Genomic DNA, 20705 nt, shown 5'->3' on the forward strand with positions numbered 1-20705 from the left:
TCATCTTCACATCCTGATGCCTATCACATCTTAAGGCTTTATAATTTTATAGACAACAAAATTGAATGGTTTTTAACAAATTATTTTGAAAAATTGGTAATAAATACAATGCACGCTTGGGCCAATTCTCCTTTGCTTCTAGATAGAATCTTTTTAATGCTTTACCTCTGTTTTGGTGTTTTTCTGCCTAACTGGAAAAGCTTTTAGAATCCCACTTTCTTTTCATTCAATTAGTAACTCTTCTGTGTCCAGATTTAATCCATTCGTTACTTTCACAGGCATTATTTTGGCATTTAAATCTGTCTCATTTAGGAAAAGGTGACAAAATGATTATCCTTCTTGTTTCATTCCTAAAATATACTTTTATAAGCTGGTGGGAAAATAGAATAATTTAATCAGGCCCCCTCACCTTAGGTCTGGTTGGGGGTGGTACAGTGCATTCTTTGTAAACAAGTTGTGTGTGGGTGGAGTTAGTGCACATGTGTGGCGGCACGACCTAGCTGGCATTTGCTGCCTTGGGCGTCCATCCTGTGTGGCCATGCTCTCAAACCTATGGCTTCCAAGTACATTTTCACTGGTTACCCAGCTCATAGACTTGCGTGTAAGGGGTCTGGTGACCCAGCCTGGTGTATGAGGGGTCTGGGGACCCAGCCTGGCATGTGAAGGGTTTGTGACCCAGTCTGGACAATGTGCTTGAAGGGTCTCTGAGCTCCAGACCCAGCCCCAGCTTGACATAAGCTAAGTGGGGTCAGCTTTTACATACCATCATAATAGTTATTTACATACATTAGATTAATCTGCTTTCATAAATTTGTGTGGTAGATATAGTTAACCTTCATCTCTTAAATAGCAGAGAGCAAGTAGAGAAAGATTAACTGCAAGAATTTGGAGCTATATTGTGTGCTGCTCAAGAAGAAAGAACATGGGAGTTCTGGTCAAGATGGCAGAGTAGATGGTTCCCAGCGTCACTCTCTCACACAAATCAATCAATTTACAACTATAAAAATGTAACAACAGTCAAGCTGGGGCTGCTGGAGCTCGGGGGAAGAAGAGGAAAGACTTATGGAGTTCATGAAGGAGGAGAAGCCACTATGAGAGAAAGAAAAATCTGCTCAGAGCATTTCATGCCAGGACCAGTTTAATGCTGGAGCTGCTGAGCACATGGAGCAGGAGTTGGCAGAAGTTGCAGCTGTGCCCTTTGGATGGAGTTGCTTGGAAGTGGCAGGGGAGAAGAGGGGCTTGGCAGACCCCGGGACAGCAAGACCACTAACAGATTTCCCATGTACCCACGCAGGAGCGAGGAGCCAGAACAGCTGAAAAAGGGGAGCCATTCAGAGACCAGTGAATCATCGCAAGGGACTGGTGCAGGGCCCATGCCATGGGAAATGTTTTGAGCACGGATGGTGGGGGAGACGGGCCCACTTGGGCACAGTAAGGACAGCCGACCCACCCCCCAATCAGCTCAGGACCACTCAGAGTAGACTGGTCAGGAATATAGAATTGCATGGGGTGCAGTTTGAGGAAAAAACTCAGGCCCACATCAGAGTTTCTACACAATCCAGGTACACCCGGTGATGGAGTTTGGATGTGTTGTCCCCTCCAAAATTCATGTGGAAATTTGATCCCCAATGTGGCAGTGTTGGAAACTGATTGAGTCATGGGGGCGGATCCCTCATGAATGGATTAGTGCTCTCCCTAGGTAGGGGGAGTAATGAGTGAGTTCTCACACTACTAATTCCCGTGAGAGCTGGCTGTTTCTAGGACCCTGGCACCTCTTGCTTCCTCTCTCTTGCTTCCTCTTGCCATGTGATCTGTTTGTACCCACCAGCTGCCTGCCTCTCTCCACCATGAGTAGAAGCAGCCTGAGGCCTGTGTCAGATGCAGCTGTCCCAGAATCGTAAGCCAAATAAACCTCTGTTCTTTATAAATTACCCAGTCTCAGGTATTTCTGTTATAGCAACACAAAAAGGACTAATACACCCTGTTTCTGGAGAGCCAGAAGTACCTATAAGGTTAGCCATTAAACCCTGAGCTGCGCAAAAAGTCTTCCCTAGGGAAACAGCAGCAAAGCAGCAATTTAGCTCAACCACAGAGCTCAAGTGCTGGCTCCCACAGGAAGTTCTCCCATTTTAGAAGTAAGCAAACGACAAAAAATTAGTTCCAGCTCAGGCACACCACCAGTGCCTGGAGCCAGGGATAGAACCACCTGCCCACAACCATGCACACCACCAGCACCTTGGGCCCACCCAGGGAACTGAGGCTTGGACACAGGGACCAGACCCTCCACCCACATCCAGGTACACAGCCAACACCTTGGGGCCCTGCCTGGGGCATGGAGCCAAGGACAGGACCCTGCCCACATCCAGGCAAACTGCCAGTGCCTCAGGGCCCACCTGGGGGCCCGGGGATATGGAGCCAGGGACTAGAGCCCCACCCACATTGAGGCACACCATCAGCATGTCAGGACCCTGCCCAGGGTATGGAGCCAGGGACCAGACCCCCTGCCCACATCCAGGTACACCACCAGTGCCTCAGGGCCCCACCCAGGGCATGGAGATGGAGACCGGACCCCCTGCCCACAACCAGGCACACTGCTAGCTCCAAGGACCATGCCAAAAAAATCACTTCCATGTGGGTGACCCACCACAGCCACCACAGTAACCACGGCTGCTGCAAAAGTGGCTAAATGTCACAACCATCATGCAGATGGTCCACCAGACACTGGAGTGCAATGATATAAGGAGAGTCGCCAGCAGAAACCAAAGAAAAGAAGAGGATGTCTCTCTCACAAAGCCCATTCCAGAACGACAGAAGAAGCATCTGCTCTATGATAATATTGGAGGACCTGAACATACCTTTCAGCATTGGACAGATCATCTAGGTAACAAATCAACAGAATAACTATTACTCTTTCAGAGGGAGAGAAGAAATCTAGGGTTATCAGTGGTGGTGAGGGGAGAGAGAAGGGAATGGGGAGAGATTCGACAACAGGCATAAAGAATAAGTACAAAAAATGTATATACTAGTAATATTGATTTGATCAATATATTGACATATTGATTTGATCAACATTGAATCCCCAAAATATGTGTAATCAATCATCATTCAACAAATAAATAAATAAAAAAGAAGAAAGAACACAGAGCCAACATGCCTTGTCATTTACTAGTTGTATGACATTATATCACATGGAGAGAAAGTGGTCTTAGATAAGTACCTAATCAGAAATTTAACTTGCACAATTGCATTGGTAAAACTTTTTATGTATAAAGTTGTATAAAATGGCATAAAATACATTCATTTCATATATGACATTATTTTCTTAGGATACATTTATGATCACTGAGTCAAGATGCATATTAAATGATTTTTGATATATATTTTTAAAGGATCTTTTAGAAAACATAATTTTAATTGGAAACTCAAAAGGTTATCCCTTGCTGCTGGGTATACTAATATTTTATTTGGTTTTTTTTCTTGTTTACATTTACTTACTTTTCCTTAATGAGCATATACTATGTGTTGTTTGCATGTACATGCATATTTGTGGAGTGTCATATCAGTTTGTCCTGTCATGGAAATCCACTTTGATTTTTAATTTATCTTGAGAGCATTATTTTAACTTTTTAAATACTCCCTGCAGGTAAAACCATAATCCAAGATGATTAAAGAGATTGAATTCTCATTTAATTGGTTGTTGCCACAGATGTTCACACAGAGATAAACAAAGTCATTAAACACAGCTCTCTTTTACACTTGAAAAAAACTGGCAAATCATGTCACTACTGTTCTTTCTTTCATGTACATAATATATGCATGGTATGTATGTGTGTTTGTATGTGTGTGTATTATATTCTTTTGTCTATAGTGCACATTGAGTAACATCAGTGAGGTTTTTTTATGAATCAGTTTTTCCTTTTGATGAACTACATTGTGAAAATGTTTGAATATTATTTTTTCTTCGTTGTATGTATATTCAAAGATATATCTGTAAAACATCCAGCTAAACTTCCTGTAGGAATCAGAAATTTACATATGTAAACAGATCTATTCCTGCACTCTAAATTTTGATAAGTGAAATAAGAATTCACAACTTTATTTCTTAAACACTCTCAAGTGTTCAATAGCCACTACCATCAAAAAAAGTCTCTGTGGTTAACCTGATTATCTGAAGTTTCTTTTTATTCTGATCTAACCCCTGCCTCCCACCACACACACACACACACACAACAACAACAACAACTTTAAGTCCAATATTTTAATGAGGAAAGTTAAAGGGAATTTAAATAGAAATGAACTCAGAAAAGAACCAGTGAGACTTAGAGTATGATCATTGAGAAGTTGATCTAAAAGAAACTTATTAATAATATTTAAATATATATGAAGAATTATTAGACTGAGTGTATAGACAAACCATTATCCTACACTTGTGAAGACAAAAGAGAAATTCAACTGATGTACATACAAGATAAAACTAAAAATAAATTCAAAACAGATGATTGATTAAATACATGATACAATGTAGCATTTTATAGCCAAAATGATGTTACAAATCTTTATTTATATGTTTTGATACTAAAGTATTTATTAAATAACCACTAAAAAATAATTTCTGAATAATTTCCTTTTCTAAATATATTAATAACATATATTTCCAGTTTTATGTGGAATTACAAGCTTTCAAAATATTAATGGTGTTTAGTATTGAAGAAAATTTCTTAAATGTCACATTTTCCTCTCAAATTATTTAAAGAGGAAAATATATCACTTTTAGGTACTTTTGGCGTTGTAAGAAACATGCTCATTTTATTTATTTGATGCGATTTCTCTATTTACAGAGGTATTATAACTTGAGTTCAAAACAATACACAAAACATTATAAATTCCCCTGAGATGTTTTTTCATCCATTTATTTTCTGCCTTTCTGAATACTAATGCTGGTGAAAAGTAGATCTTGTCCCTGTCTTATCAGTCTGTCAATTCTTCACTTACCTGGAATGTTAGAGGCTGAGTTTATCTCTGAGTTGCATGTTCATTCTGAAGCCTTTCAGAGCTGCTGGTGCAGAGTCTGGCAAACTTGGAACACCATTTGCAGTACTAATTTATTTTTCTCCCTTGGCAAATCAACATAATTCATACAGAACTCTGCAACTGCCTCTTTAAAAGAACCGGGCTTGAAAATGTGAAAATGTCAATAAAGGAAGCGATTGTTAATTCTGCCGCTATTATTATATTTCTTCAGGCTGCTAATGCAAACTTCAACAAGTGATGTTATTGTAACCCACACATTAGATAGAGCAAAGAGATGTTTGGCGGATTTTTAATTAAATATCCCTATCAGTACTCCTTGGTTTCTCCTGCACCATCTCCCCACAACTTCTGTCCCTGGTTGGAAATTTTTTACTTACCACAGTAGGTCGAAGTTATTGACGGGAGGTATCAGATACCTAAGGCATGTTGAAAGTGGAATAGAAGAATGGCGGGGGGGAGGGGTGAGCTTAGAATAAGGTTGCAAACCACTGCAATGGAAAAAAAGTGTTTCCTGGGGCACCTCAAAACATGGGGCTAGGTAATAATAATGGCTACTTGTATTGAGAGATTCCACTGTGCTTGCCTGGCTCTTTGCTAAGAACCATATTATTTATTCCTTACGACAATCAAACAAGACAAATAAAATACCATTCCCATTTTATAGAGGAGAAAACTAGAAATTAGAGAGATTAGAAACTTTCTCAGAGTCACTGCTAATGGGTAGTAGAACCTTGATAAGACCGCATTTAAGCTGTACCTAGCACCTTGACTTTCAGAAGTCTACCATGTTCACCAGAGTTGAGTGCTTTCTTGGGCTCATCAATGTTTTTTTCCTTCTAATACTGAAATCATTTGAACTTTCTAGATCCTAAAATATTTAATTATCTTCTCTATCTAGCTTTAAAGTCCTTCTTTAGTCTTGAAATCTTCCATGTCTTCATACTGTAACAAAACCACAGGGATATTTAAAATGATATCCAATCGGATTTTATATATTTCACATGGTATTTTTCTGTAGTCACAATTTGTAATCATTCTGCATTGCTGTCCATTATTTTTTGCTGCCTGTGGTATTATAGAAACAATATGAAGTCGTCCATGGATCGAATTAGAGAATCCTCTTTGGACACTACACTCTCTCTTCACTGTTCTTCATATTTCTTTGTAGCAACCCTATTGTCCTGTCTCAAGCTCACCACCTTTCCAAAAGCATACACAATGTCATCCCAGCTGTAAGCATTAAGCCTTCCCTCCTCTGCCTACTATGAAATTCCAAGAAAAGTCTGTTGAGATCTCACTACTTCATATCTCTCATATAGAAATGAGAGGACGATGCAGATAGAGAATAAGAAGCAGATGACCCAAGGATTAACATTACATTGCCCCTGTGTTCACAACAAATAGGAAATATTATCCCAAAATAGTAAAGATTGTATTTTCCCCACCTAAACACATGAAATCAGTTCATTTCCTCTCTTTAATCACTTGGTCATGGGCAGCTTCCTTATTTTCATTGATATCCACTCTGCCATCTTTGCTACAGCACAAACTTACCACATAGTATACTTAAAAATTCAGTTAGACTGTGGCAAAAACAAAGTCTAGGTTAAGCATGCATTTCATACATGTTAATCTATAGCTAAATTGATGAATTAAACCCAGATAAAACATCCTGTTAAGAAGTGGTAAAATATTTAGATTTCATTTATCGAAGAGAAGCCAAACACATCTGTGGTAGTTATTAATAAAACATCACATCACTAATGCTTCCCAGTAGGTTATTCTTCCGTATTCCTTATGAGAATAAGGAATTAGGAACAAGCCATTCAATTAGTTTAAATTTAGAGTTACATTCAGAGAGGCTAAAGATTTACTCAAGGCCATACTGTCAATCAATGATGAAAAAAAGAAAGAAGGAAACAAAAAACTCGATTAACTTTTAGTTCCCTTCTTTGTCTTTGACTAACTCTACCTCCTTAAGAATACAGAGCTAAGAGACTATAGATAGAGCATAAGCAATATCGCTATTGATACTACCTGTAATGAAAAGTTCACTGAATGCTTACTGTGTTCAAGGCACTTTGAGGAGAGAAAAGAGTAAAACAGAATTATAATTATAAATCAAAATGGCAAAAAATTATTTTACAATTTCCTTTTTCTGGGTGTGTGAGTGGTGAGAAATCATCTCCCCACTATGAAGAGTACTAACATAGAAAAGACAAAATTTCAAATATAAATGCACCATTTTATAATATAATATAAATTCTTGATTTCCATTGTCATATCCAAATTCAAAGGTTATTTCTAACACAGCTGAGTCCCACCTTTTTCTCTCTACCCTATGCCACACTCAGTCTGTGAGGCTTCAGAGAATAACTACCTATTAAGGAGACAATTGTGCCTTCCAGAGCAGTCCCTGCTAGATTATCTCAGCTCTGCCACTTAGGAGCTAAGTGATTTCAGCCTATCACCAAAACTCTGAGCCTCAGATTTCCTGTCTATAAAAGGTACATAAAATTTAACTTACCCGCTTTATTGTGATCAATGACACTGTATATTAGTCTTTCATCAAACCAAACATAAAGTACCATATAAAGGTGTGAAATCACAGTATAAGAAGCACAACCATCCCCAAATAATTCTCTCATTAGTCAAATATGTCACATGAAGGACTATATTCAATAGTTATCATAAAAGTCTATCAAGGTACATAGTTCTGAGGGGCCACAGTAGAAAACACTTATTATTGGCAGTAATAAAAAGAGATGATAAAAAACAATAAAAAGAAATAAATGACTGATTCATGCAACAACATGAATGACACTCAAAAATACTATGCTGAGTAAAAGAAATCAGATAGATCCAAACAAAGTTCATAGTACATAATTCCATTTCTGTGAAGTTCAGAATATGCACAACTAAGAAAGTTACAATGGAACTTTCTGGGGTGATGAACATGTTCTGTGTCTTCAAAATAGTGTGTTACACTAATGCATGGATTTTTCAAAACTGATTTAAAGGGAAACTTAAGATCTGAGCATTTTAATGTATGTTAATATCTAACACTATTGGGGTTATTTTTTAATAGTTTTATTTTATGGATGCATGCTGAAATGTTTACAGGTGAAAATATATATGTAAAGCTTGAATTTACTGAAAATTAGGGGTTGGTAGTGATAAAGTGGATGGGCTTGTAGATGAGACATGATTAGCCTTGCAGTGAAAAATTGTGAAAGCTGAGTGATATTCATATGAGAGCCCTTTATTCTCTGTAAGTTTGTGTATGTTTGAATATTTTCCATAATAAAAAAAAATGAAAAGAGAGATCATCTGGGTTTGCCTCCTTATTTACAAAAGAGGAAACTGGAACAGAAGGAGAACATCATGTTTAAGGTATCAAAGGCAGACAGCAAGCTAGCTCCCAAGTCCAACCTTCGTTCTTTCATCCCAAGGAAACACAAAATACGAGTTACTGCATTATAGAAAGGTTGCTTTTGAAAAAGGCAGACTCAAAGTTCCAGGATGTGGTTAAGCAATAAACATTTGTGACCTCATATTGCACACAGGTATTGATATTCTACTCTGTACCCCACAGATATATGCAATCAACTGTGCTACCATAAAAAATATAAATAAAATACCTGTGACTTTACTTCTTTCACGCTCTTCTTTTTTCTACTGAACACATGTGAAGATATATATACGTCTTACATGTATCTTATATACATCTTTTATCTTTCGTACATTTTTTATATATAATAATTTCTTTCCTGTCCCTTGTGGATTCAAACAGTTTTTTTGAAGATTTAAAATTGCACTTTACCCAAATTTTAGAACCACAATACGTGCAAGGATCAGAGAAAGCATTTTTTTTCCTACAAAAATAAAAGCAAAGCAAAATAAAAAGCATAGAGCAAAACTTGTTTTGTTTTGTTTTGCTTTTCTTTTCCAGTGCTGAACTCATCTTTATCCAGGCAAAGAGAGGAGAGACATTCTGCTACAGGGAGGAGCTTCGTTCTCCATTTGGTGGAGCCAGGAACAGTTGTGTTCCCCGCAGCTCTGAAAGAGGTGAAAAATGTGTTAAACGATGCAAAAATTGTCTTGAAGTTCACGAGTATATGTCTGTGCGTGTGGTGGAAAGGAGATGGGGGTGTCAGTTTCAAGGGCAACGTGACTCAGAAGTCAGAAAGGTGAGTGATGTATAGAATCTACCTTTGAGAAGGGGTGAAGAAGAAATTGGCTGTGATGGTCCCAGAGGGTAAATCAGGCTGGATTTGTCTCCTAGATAAGGAAGGATGCACTTGGGTCTGGAAAGTAAGTTTCCTTTGGAGAGCGAGACGCCTTGTGACTGCTTGTTTTCGACGGCTGGGGACTATTTATTCCTTGTTTCACTGATAGGAAAATCAGCGTCTGGCAGCCACCGATTGGTGGAAAAGAAAATGGTGATAGTGGGGTGGGAAGAGGATTTGCTGAACCTCCTCCTGTCTCCTCGACCCGTAACTCTTCCTTAGTAGTCTCCTCTCCACCCGCAGGGCTGTTTCGGGCTCATCTAAGATTAAGAGCAAACGAAAATCTTGAACAAAAGCGACCCTTAACGTTGTGCCCCACGATCGTTTATCAAATTTCAGTGATCCGAGGGAAACGTGCTCTTGGCGGTGCAGATGTGAGCACGCTTCCCGAGCTCCCTGTCTCCTTTAGCAGCTCCCCAAGAGACAGGTTCCTCCGTAGGCGGTCGACCCCTCAGCCCCCCGGCTCTCCTGGGTTGACTCGAGGAGGGGGTCCCCTTGTGGAAGGGAGGGAAGGCGGAGACACGGACGGAGGGGGATGGGAAAGAGGGAGCGACAGCCCAAGCCTAACCGCTCCTGACAGCTGCAAGAGTCCCCGTGGCCCTGAACTTGAGGTGAAGCGCAGCCCATCCCACCTGCCGCCTCCCGGGACCAGGCGGGCGGCTGGAGTTGCAGGCCCTCCCCGCCCCCACCCCATCCCCATCCGAGAAAAGGAGCCAAGTGCACGCGGCAGGGTAAGCGGCGAGCGCGGGGAGAGGGGCGGGGAGAGGCGCTGACAAATCAGCTGTGGGGGCGGCGAGCCGAGCAGAAGGCGGAGGCAGAGGAGGAGGAGGAGGAGGAAGGCCGCCACGACCAGGAGGGCCCAAGGGAGGGGGCGAGCGACCGAGCGCGGCGACGCGGGACCGAGGTGTGTGAGGCTTCCGGGCAGACCCGGGCACGGGCGCCGCCTGCGCAGCCTTCGCGCGCTCTCCCTGCCTTCCCTCTCGACCCTCTCTCTCTTTCTCTCGGGTCCTCCTGGGCGGGGGACGGGGAGTGGCAATTCGACGACAGGTTCTCGGGGTTGCCTCCCACGCCCCCAGCCTCCCGTCGTCGTCCTGTGCTGGCTGCAGCCTCCTCAGGGAAGCGTCCCTCTCCTGCTGCCGCCTCCGCCCTTCCAGTGCGCTCCTTTCCCCCCTCTTACCATTTAAATAGTATTTGGGAATTGTTTAAATGTTTTTTAAAAAATAGGGAGGCCGGAATCGGAGTTGTGGAGAAGCAGAGGGACTCAGGTAAGTACCTGCGGATCTCAACGGGCATCTTTGGAAACCCTGGAGGAAAACTGGAGGGAGAGGAGTCGCCATGGACGGCTGGGGCGGGGGAGGGTGGTGCAGGAGGACCCGCTGTCGCGAGCCTCTCGGCGAACGGTACTGGTGCCTTTGGTGAGCTTCAGGAAATTAAGCCGACCTGGCTTTCCTCCTGCTTCGCATATTCCCCTCTTCTCCTCTCAAAGGCTGAGAGGTCATGCTGCTTCTCCAGGTACGCTTGTTCTTGGAGATAAGGAAGGATGCTCGGTGGAGCGTGAGCATCCAACTTTTACTTCTCTCTTCCCTTAAACCCCCCTCCTCCCATCCCCGACCGCTTTCTCGATTTTCTCTGTAAAGTAAGCAAACTGCGCTTGGCAATTAAATGGAAGCGCAGGAAGGGCAAGTTAACAGGTGGTAAGGGGTTAACACGTGGGTGCCCGGGATCTGCTAGTTGGTTCTGGCTGAGAACGCCCCCTCGGGTGGCGGGTGCCGGCCTGGAGCCGTGGCTGTGATCCGCGCCTGCTCGGGGCAGATAGCTGAGGGCGGGGGTGGATGGTCTCGTGGATTAGAACAAGCGCCCTTTGGAGTCGCTGTCTCCCCTCCCCTCCGCGATCAACCTGTTAGCCCTCTTGGGGATTCTTTTGAACGATGCCCCTGACCCTAAGCCTGCAGCTACCTTTCTTTTCCTGTGACCTTTCTTCCCAACATGCTTCTGACATATACTGTCACCATTTGGACCTTGGGAAGTTGAAAGACGGTTCCATCTTTTCATGCAACTACACTTCTGAAATGCAGTAAGAACAGCTCAGATGATTCATCCTAGTCCATGTTTAGAATGGACTAGACTAGACTTTTACTAGCCAAGATGGATGGGAAATGCTAAATTCAGAATGCAAAATCGGGGGTGGGGGGCGGGTAGGCTGCTTTGTCCAATGGTTGAAATGAGGACACACTTTAAAAAGTCTCACGCTTTGGGGGGTTTCTATTGAGTTTTTAGTGGTTTTTATCTTGGGTGGCTTTAATTAGTGTGTGTGTGTGTGTGTGTGTGTGTGTGTGTGTGTGTGTGTGTTTTACCCAAAAGTTCTCATTCAAAGTGTATTTTATGTTTTCCAGTGTGGTGTAAAGGAATTCATTAGCCATGGATGTATTCATGAAAGGACTTTCAAAGGCCAAGGAGGGAGTAGTGGCTGCTGCTGAAAAAACCAAACAAGGTGTGGCAGAAGCAGCAGGAAAGACAAAAGAGGGTGTTCTCTATGTAGGTAGGTAAACCCCAAATGTCATTTTGATATTTCTTCATGACTGATGGCTTAGGATGATCGATACACTAAATGCTGGTATTTCTCACTGATTCATTTTTGCATCATCACTTGTCCAAAGGATGGACTGAGTCATAGGTTTGTGTAGGTAGGTGAATGTGAATGTGTATATTTTAGCTAATAGTAAAAACTGGGCGAATCTTTTGTTCTTTCAGATCATTTAAGTTTGTGATAATACTCAGGGCTTTCTTTCTTTCTTTTTTTAACGAATATTTCTGTGCATAGGTGACTATATTTCAGAGGACAGCTTTTAAAACTCAGAGTCTTTTTAAAAATAATCAAGACTATTCCCAAGAATCAAAATCATTCATGGGATTTTGATTTATCTTATCATCATGAATAATAGTTTCTAATTTTAATGTATCCTGATTTTAAAATAAGACTTTGGGCTGCCTGGTTAGCTCAGTTGATTAGAATTCAGGGTTGTAATATCAAGGTCAAGGGTTTGGATCCCCGTACCAGCTAGCCACCAAAAACAAAAACAAAGAACGACAACAAAACAAAAAAAAAGGAAAAATAAAATAAAAAAATAAAATAAGACTTTGCTATTGCGCTGTAATGTATAGAAAGAGACCTTATAGTGTGGCCCTAAAATGGAAAGGACAGATTAGTCTTTGCTGGATTTACTTCTTGTGATCACTTGGTCACTATGAACACTGGAGACTAAGTGCTCAAGAGAGTGCTTTAGGGCTGCTATTAATCTCAGAAACATTTACACGGTTCATTTATCAAATGAAACACATAATAAATAATAAGGAGATTGATGCTTACCACCCTACTTTTTCCTATATTCCTGCCATGGACACTAAAACTCTGACTATCTTTTTTGTATCTTGAACTGTGTTAAATTGGGTGTTATTTTATAAATCACTTCAAATTCTTTGGGGAACGAACACACACACACACACACACACACACACACACACACACACACACAGATACATACACTGCCCATTCTTCCTTTCTTCTTTCTCCTCTGCTTCTCTGAGCTCTTCCAAATTCTCTGGTGGCAACTATAGCAGCAGGAGTCACAGGATGAGCAGGCAGGTGGAGGATAAGCATATTGGGAGGTGTAGAAGATACAGGTGCTACACCTGTGTCCATGGAGTAAAAGAGAGCTACACTCTCTCCCCAGCTAGATCAACAGGAAAAAATTCATACTTGGCTAATTTTTATAAATGCTTCTCATCAAGTTTTCAGCAGATTGTTTTTTTCTCATTCTTCATAGGCTTTATCTTGACTTGATTAACCCACAAATCTTCAGCTAAATTACACTTTTTTTCTCTACCTTACAACACATTTTCAGGAAATCATTGAAATAAATAGTGTTATGGGATGAAAAAAATGTATGAGTTAATTTCAAGTTTTTTGTGAAATATAAATTATATCTTTTTAGATGGAATTTGGAATAATGAGTCAGTGACTTGAAGATAATCGATTTTTTGTGTGTTTGTCCTTAGTTTTCCAAGTTCTGCAAGTATAAGCTGGCAACTATTCTTTGCCTTCAGTGACTTTATAACTTAGTAAATTTAAAGATTTTTTAGGTTGCTAATACTTGCTCCATTACCTTGTAGCAAATCCAGAAACTATTGAATATTAATTTAATACATTGTTCTTTTCTAGACAATGAACAGGTTGTATCATCTGAAACACTTATTTGTTTTCATTGTCAACTATGAGTTTGGGCAAATAAAATGACTTTATTTTTCAGAGACTAATTTTTTTATTTGCTCTGAGATGATTATATATAATTGTAATTTGTTGATGAGTCACATATTTAAAAAGTTATTTTCAGAGCCTATCATGGTTTTCAACACACAGTATATTCTATAAATTATTTATTGTTCTGAAGTTTAATTGAAAGTTGAACTTATACACAGGATTTAGGATTAAAAATGACCATTTGAAGATACAATATATAGTTCAGAGGTTGGCAAACATTTTTTGGTAAAGAACCAGATAGTAAATATTTTAGGTTGTGAGATCTCTGTCTCATCTATTCAAACCTGCTGTTGAAGTCTGAAAGCAACAATAACTAGTGTGGCTGTGCTCCAGTAAAACTTTATTTACCAAAACAAATGGTGGGCTGGAATTGACTTGTTGTCTGTAGTTTTCTGACTGGCAAATTGGAAAGAACATGGACTTGATGTCACACAAACCTAAGTTTTAGTCCAGGCTACATCACTTACTACCATTTGGGTCTTGGGTCTTTGGTGCTACAAAAACACCTCATGTTAAAGGAGCTATCAGCAATATCTAATGATACTCAAAGTGCAAAGGATAACATCTCTAATCATCATTTTCCTCATTTGTAAAAATATGATTTAGAAAAATGCAGCTACCTTGCAGAGTTTTTGTGAGAATGTCACAATAAAACAACATATGAATAATTGAGCACACTTTCACGTATAGAAATCCTGGTTATTATTATCAAATAAACTCTCCAACAGGAAAATTACTTTGCCAACATGTTTTCTTTTTATTTTTTCATCCTTTGTTACAAAAAGTACTATCAATAACTAGTTTGAAAGATTAGAAGTGACCAAAGAATTTCACTTACGGCTGAAGAAGTTTGGCAGAAGCCTCATAAAAAAGTAATCTCATTCCTTTATAAGAATATATTTTTGCAACTACCTTTTAACTAATTGAAGAACTACCATAATTATCAGTGTTTTTAAAATTTTTTTCCCTCTTTTTGTGATGTCTGTGTACACAAATTTTCAGTCAACATGCTTCAATTTAGTAGACATAAGTTTCCTCAGTCAAATTACTCAGAGGTAAAGGGACACGAAAATCATCTACATTGTATATTGATCAATTTTTTTAAGAAAGCAGAAAAAAATGTAATTATCTTTATATAAAGCCAAGTATAACAACAATAAATGCAAGAACATGATGTTCTTAAAAACTCTTCCAATGCCACTCTGCTCAATAAGCAGCAGTGGTCTTCAATGTGATTGATATCAGACTCTCAAGTCACAATATGCTTCTCTTTGCCAAGTTGAGAAAGTCAACATAATGTGCACAACACAGTAGAGCTGAGTTCTTGCAGCTCCCAGACATTATGTCTGACCTTTCCACTCTGCATCCTTGTGAGATCATGCAAGACAAGATACAGTGGGTGTTGGCCACCTCAGCTCAGAGCAGCCAGCGCCTATGGTGTCCCTCTAACTTTTATGTCTTGCTAGTCTCATAACTACTTGGCACTTATTTTATAGCTATATCTTACCAATTACAGATCACTCACGTATTATAAATTAATTGTCGATTACAGATTACAATAAAAATTATGTCAGCAAAGAACAGGTGATTAGTTTGATATATAACAACCTAATCAGGACCTTCATTTGTCTCTGATTCTAGATACATTCCGTGATTTAACCAAAGGTCAAATTCTCAGGTACTACTGAAGCAGAGAAGAAAGACCATAGACCAGCCATTAAACTTTTCTTTCTACTAGTCATTTTTTAAAAATATGGGGTGGAGGGGGTAGGGTGAGGGATAGAGATGGGAAATATTATGTTAAATACAAGCCACTATTATTATGCATGTTTCCAGTATACACAAATTCCAGTTACCACAGTTAATTAAATAACACCAGTACCCTAACAACATAATTCAAATTTCTGTTACCACAGTATGTAAACTAAAAGTAATTGCATAAATTACAAATTTTATTGCTAGCTATTCAGCCCGCAAACTATTACGTAAATAACAGAAATCCGTTATAACTTAAGACCAAATCATGTCACTTCTTTCACAGTTCATTGGTGATTGGTCACTTCACATCTGTTAGTTCATACAGACAGCAACTCCTGTAGTTGTGATGCCTCTTTGTCTCTCAGTGATAAACCCACGTGATATTTTACTAAAATGCATAATTGAAAGAGGAAACTGGTCAACAAAGAAGAAAGTACAGCAAAGAAATGAAGTGAAATGTGCTGGAAGCAAAGTTTGAATCAAATGTAAACTGATTTATAGAAGAAATAGCCGATTGTGAGGATGTTGTCACTGCTGCAATTCAAGAGCCTCTAGATGTGCAGCCAAAGGAACTTGTGGGAAATAAATGTAAGAACATAAATGGGAAAGTGGTTGTGAACATAGGGTGAAAGTGTCCCAGAGGAAGTGGTGCTGCAAAAACATCTCATGTTAAAGGAGCTATCTGAGATATCTCATGACACTGAAAGTGCAAAGGGTAACATTTTGGAAGCTAATCTAAACTTAGAAAGGAGAATGACAATTCTGTAAGACATATAAAATATGCCCCACTCCATGTGGGAAGTTATGCAGTGAGAAAAAGGCAAAACTGTTTAAACTACTCGATAAGTTTCTTAAAAAGAAATAAAACACTTTAATTCTTAATATTTTAAATTACAGTACTGTATCCTAAATAAACATTAGTTTTAGCATTTTTTAAAATTCCTCATATATTTATAAATAACTAAGAGAATTTTTTAAGTTTTGACAAAAAATTTTAAAGGTCATGAAACAATCATAATTTTTACCACTGATGAGTCATAACTTTTCTCATTGATTATTAAGATTACTTACTACAGCTTCAGCTCAGCTTGCACAGTCATTTTATAATCCCACAGTATCATGTATCATGCAAAGTAAGCTTTGCCTGTAAAATACACACACATACATATATATATATATATACATACATACATATATATATAAAATACTATCCTGTGTCCTTGAACATATTTAACAAGTGCACAATTTCATCTAGATGACTTTTATAATTTGGTGATTTGTCTTGAGCTTTAAGCTGCAAATCTCTTTACAAATATTGTATTTGAATAATAGTAATTATAGTTATCACTTATGAAGTATTTGCTATGTACAAAACAGTTTTAAGAACTTTGTATAAATTATTTTCCTTGATCTTCATATTGACCCAATAACATATATTTGATTATTTTACAGTGAAGTGAAGATTTAAACCCTGACACTCTGAACCCAGAACCTACATTCTTAACTACAAAGCTATAGTTTATTGCATGTTTTATTTTTATTGGAGATCCTTAAATATATTTAAGTAGAAAGTTCTTAAACATTTTTAAATCATTTTCTTAAAATAGGAAACTCCTCTTGACTGTTTTGTACCATACAGGTTTAAATATGGTGCATGCAAATTTCACTTAATGTCAAATTTATGTATGTTTATGAAAATATTCAATGAACATTTTCAATAAGAGTCTGTATTTTTATTTAGATCATGTTATTGATCAACTTATTATTGAGATCATAAAAATATACTTCTAAATTTGAACAAATTTGGACCCAGAGACTACCTCAGTTCAGTATTTCTCAAAATTTGATCCACGAACTACCTGTATTAGGTCACGAGGGTTGTTAAAAATGCAAATATCTGCTCTTTGTATTGGCTGAATATTGGGAGCTCTGACTCTGCTCAGTATTTTTACTAGCACTCCCACCCAAGTGATTATTCTATACTTTACGGTTTTAAAAACCAGTTTCTTTGAGAATAATTAATTAATCTTATCTATTAATTTTACTGAAGAGGAAACTGAGGCTCCCTTACATTTTTTTCCTTGGTTTTAAAAGGTGTTTACAGTTAATCCTTGTTTAGTTAGTAAGGAGATTTTAAAACTTAGTGCATTTTAAAACCGAAGGTTGTTAACTATCATAACATTCACATATAGGTTTAAATCATTCTCAGTTTTCATGTTCTCATGTCCTTATACTTTGCTATGTCTTGATACAACTACATTATTTGAGTTAAAGGATAATTTTCAAATGAATCTCCAATCTATTGTTGTTATTTTCTTCAAAAACATTTTACTGTAATTAAAAACTTGTGTGAATTACACTAAAAATGCAACATTAGAGAGGATATGAATAAAATTGTTAAACTTAGTTTTAGTAATACATATAATAATTATTTGTATACAAGTTTAGTGATGGTCAAAGTTTGGAGAAAATTCTTACCTTGCATAGAGACCTAGTTTGAATGTGCTTATAGCCTGTTATTACATGTGTAACACTAGGCAAATCACTTAACTCTGATTTTTAATTTCTTCATATATGATGAGCATAATACACTTATATTCAATGGATGTTATAAAGATTAAATGAGATGAGATGTAAAATGTTTTTTACTTAATAGGTGTTTAACAAATGTTAATACCTTCTTTCCCTCTGCCTTCTATTTGTGTTTCATGGGTTAACTAATCTCTCTGTTGTGCTATACTTTTAAAGCTTCTACAGTTTTGAATCCAAAATAATCTTCTCACTGAGCTGTAGTGTTATCTCACTTTTTTCCTCTTCTGTAAGTTAATGTGTGAAGTGGGAAGCAAGGGGATAAAAGTCATCATTTTGTGCTAAAATTTTAATTGAAGAGAATCTCCTGTTAACTTTGCTTTCTTGTATTTGTTGTGGTGGTTAAGGGATATCTTCATTTTAATTTTTTTTTCTTTTTGCCTCCTGAGGATATTATTATATATGGGCTTCTGAACACTGAGATTTTTTAATGTGTTGTACTTAAACTAGCAAATAAGCAATGTAAGTCCCGTTTGAGAATTATGTTTTTGAATTTGTTTGTTTTTGTAGGTTCCAAAACCAAGGAGGGAGTGGTTCATGGTGTGACAACAGGTAAGTTCCATGAGGCTTGTGTCCAGGGATGATGTTCAAAATGTCTAGTAATCAGGGAGGCCCCAGCATTGGTCATTCAGAATGTAATTTAAAATAACCTTTGTGCCTATAGAGGAGCATTTTAGGGGAATATCAGCCTTGTTTAACCTTAATTATTTATAAAGTATTTTTGAAAATGTAGGTATTTATTATAAATGAATAGAACATATTTAATTGCCAAGAATGGTGACTTTGAACTGACTCTATATTTAATTTATAGTAGTTTGGTATTTGAGTTTTCTGACCAATAATGTATTGGCAAACTAGTAGTATAAGGAAAAGATAAAGATTGTCACTTTTCAAAGGATTAAAGTAAAATTTTTCTCTAGAGTATAATAAAATGTTCTGACCCTAAACTATATTGATTATAATATTTCCTTGATGATTCAGAGTACATTTTGGGGAACACCCTTGGGGTGATCAATAAATTATTTATTGTATTCATCTCTATTTGACTTAATTTTACCAAGAATTTGAATAGGTATATAAGAAGATTTACAATAAAGAAATAGCAAAAATGATGAAAATGATGATAGTGATGATGATGAGAAAGATAAGCATGACAGTGATGGAAACAGAAAAGTTAAAGGAGAATTAAAATTTAACAAATTACGTATCCACAGTCTTGCTATAGTTGAGTTTCATGTTGTACATACTTCATTCTTCCTGGCAGGTGGTAAAACAAGAGGTACAATCAGAAATATAATTCACATAATCAGAATGCATTAAACATAATACAGCCTCATAAAAATACCATGTTTCTACCACCAAATTATAAAATAAAAATGGGGAAAATGAAATGGGAACTTAATACAGTCTTGTGGATAAGACCATGAATGCTAGAGTCAGACCTCCTTGGCTCAAATTTCTGCTTACCCTTTATTAGCTGTATGATTTTCTGCAAGATTCTTAACCTCTACGTGATTTAGTTTCCTTATCTGTAAAAGAATTGAGTGAATAAATGTACACAAAGCACCAAGAAAACTGAAAGTAAATAGTATGTATTATATACCTGTTACATATTGCTTTACAGTGGACCTTTCTTAGGCAACAGTCTTACAGCTAATGGAGAAAAGTATTTTATATGACTTTTTTAATGCATACTTTTGATAAAAAATGAGAGTGTAAAAATAAAACAGAATCCTTTGAAACTGATTCTGTTAGAAGCTAATTATGCAGCTTTCGTTTGCTCTGTTGCAATCCAAAATGTAATGCAGAAAACTAGGCAAGCAAATGGACTGTGTTGCCTTCTAGGGACCTTCTATCAGTATGATGTTATAAAGCATGATTTTCATAAGAATTGGATAGCAGACAGTTGAAAACTGTAGTATCTAAAGAAGGCCAACCTAGATTAATGGGGTTCTGTTTTGATAGTTGAGGGAGAACCCGTGTGGTTTAGAAAGTAGGTGAGCAAGTGCAAGGTTCTGAGCCTGTGGTAAAAATTAAACAGCCCAGCTAATATCGTCATCTAATGGAGGACATTGAGATGAGCTGCAAAGAGTTTAAGTATGTGTTTGTGTGTGTGTGTCTGTGTGTGTGTGTATGAGAGAGAGGGAGAGACAGAGAAAGAGAGAGACTGAAGTTTGTACAATAAAGCAACATTTTACAAAACATTTTCTAAAAGACAGTAGCCCACAAGCTTGTGTTCCCATGGTTTTATAATGTTGGGAAACTTTGCATACTGTATCTTCACTTTAGCATATTAAAGAATCTGAGATGTCCTACAGTAAAGAAATTTGTATAACGTAGTTTAACCCAGGGGTTTTCAAGCTTATTTAACTATTGGAAACTTCTTGCAAAAGTTACTAGGATCAAATCAAACTATGATGGGAAATGGTGCTAAGCCCCAAGAATGTGATGATTTTGGCATGGGCGATATTTACAGCCATTGCATCAGTTAACCACCCTGGCGGTAGTAAAATATCAAAAATGTTATCAAAACTAGTCTGGCTATGAGAAACATTGGGAGAAATCAACTGCAATAAGTACTATTCTTCTGCCATGTTAGAGGAATGAATTACTTAATTTGTTAAGTAGGATTATTTAATATAAAATTCTATATTTCAATTATGAGGAAAAAACGTTTGAGATTATTAGATGGTTAAGGAGAGGGAGAAATGATTGCTTAT

At 37.9% G+C, this 20705-nt stretch overlaps 1 protein-coding gene across 3 annotated transcripts in view; it reads left to right on the forward strand.

Annotated features, from left to right (window-relative positions):
- The first annotated feature begins 9964 nt into the window (after positions 1 to 9964).
- SNCA (synuclein, alpha (non A4 component of amyloid precursor)) overlaps positions 9965 to 20705 on the forward strand; it is a 113040-nt gene continuing 102299 nt past the window's right edge. Inside the window, exons 1-3 of one of the 3 annotated variants that reach the window (XM_008579354.1) lie at positions 9965 to 10051; positions 11714 to 11859; positions 18496 to 18537. In XM_008579354.1, the coding sequence (XP_008577576.1) occupies positions 11739 to 11859; positions 18496 to 18537 (163 nt within the window). In that variant the 5' untranslated portion in view covers positions 9965 to 10051; positions 11714 to 11738. Of the gene's footprint in view, positions 10052 to 10147; positions 10586 to 11713; positions 11860 to 18495; positions 18538 to 20705 lie in introns of those variants that run through there. The other 2 variants (XM_008579353.1, XM_008579352.1) reach the window with 2 other exon arrangements.

This window comes from Galeopterus variegatus, unplaced genomic scaffold, assembly GCF_000696425.1.
Source record: "Galeopterus variegatus unplaced genomic scaffold, G_variegatus-3.0.2 Scaffold1862, whole genome shotgun sequence".
NCBI classification, from domain to species: domain Eukaryota; kingdom Metazoa; phylum Chordata; class Mammalia; order Dermoptera; family Cynocephalidae; genus Galeopterus; species Galeopterus variegatus.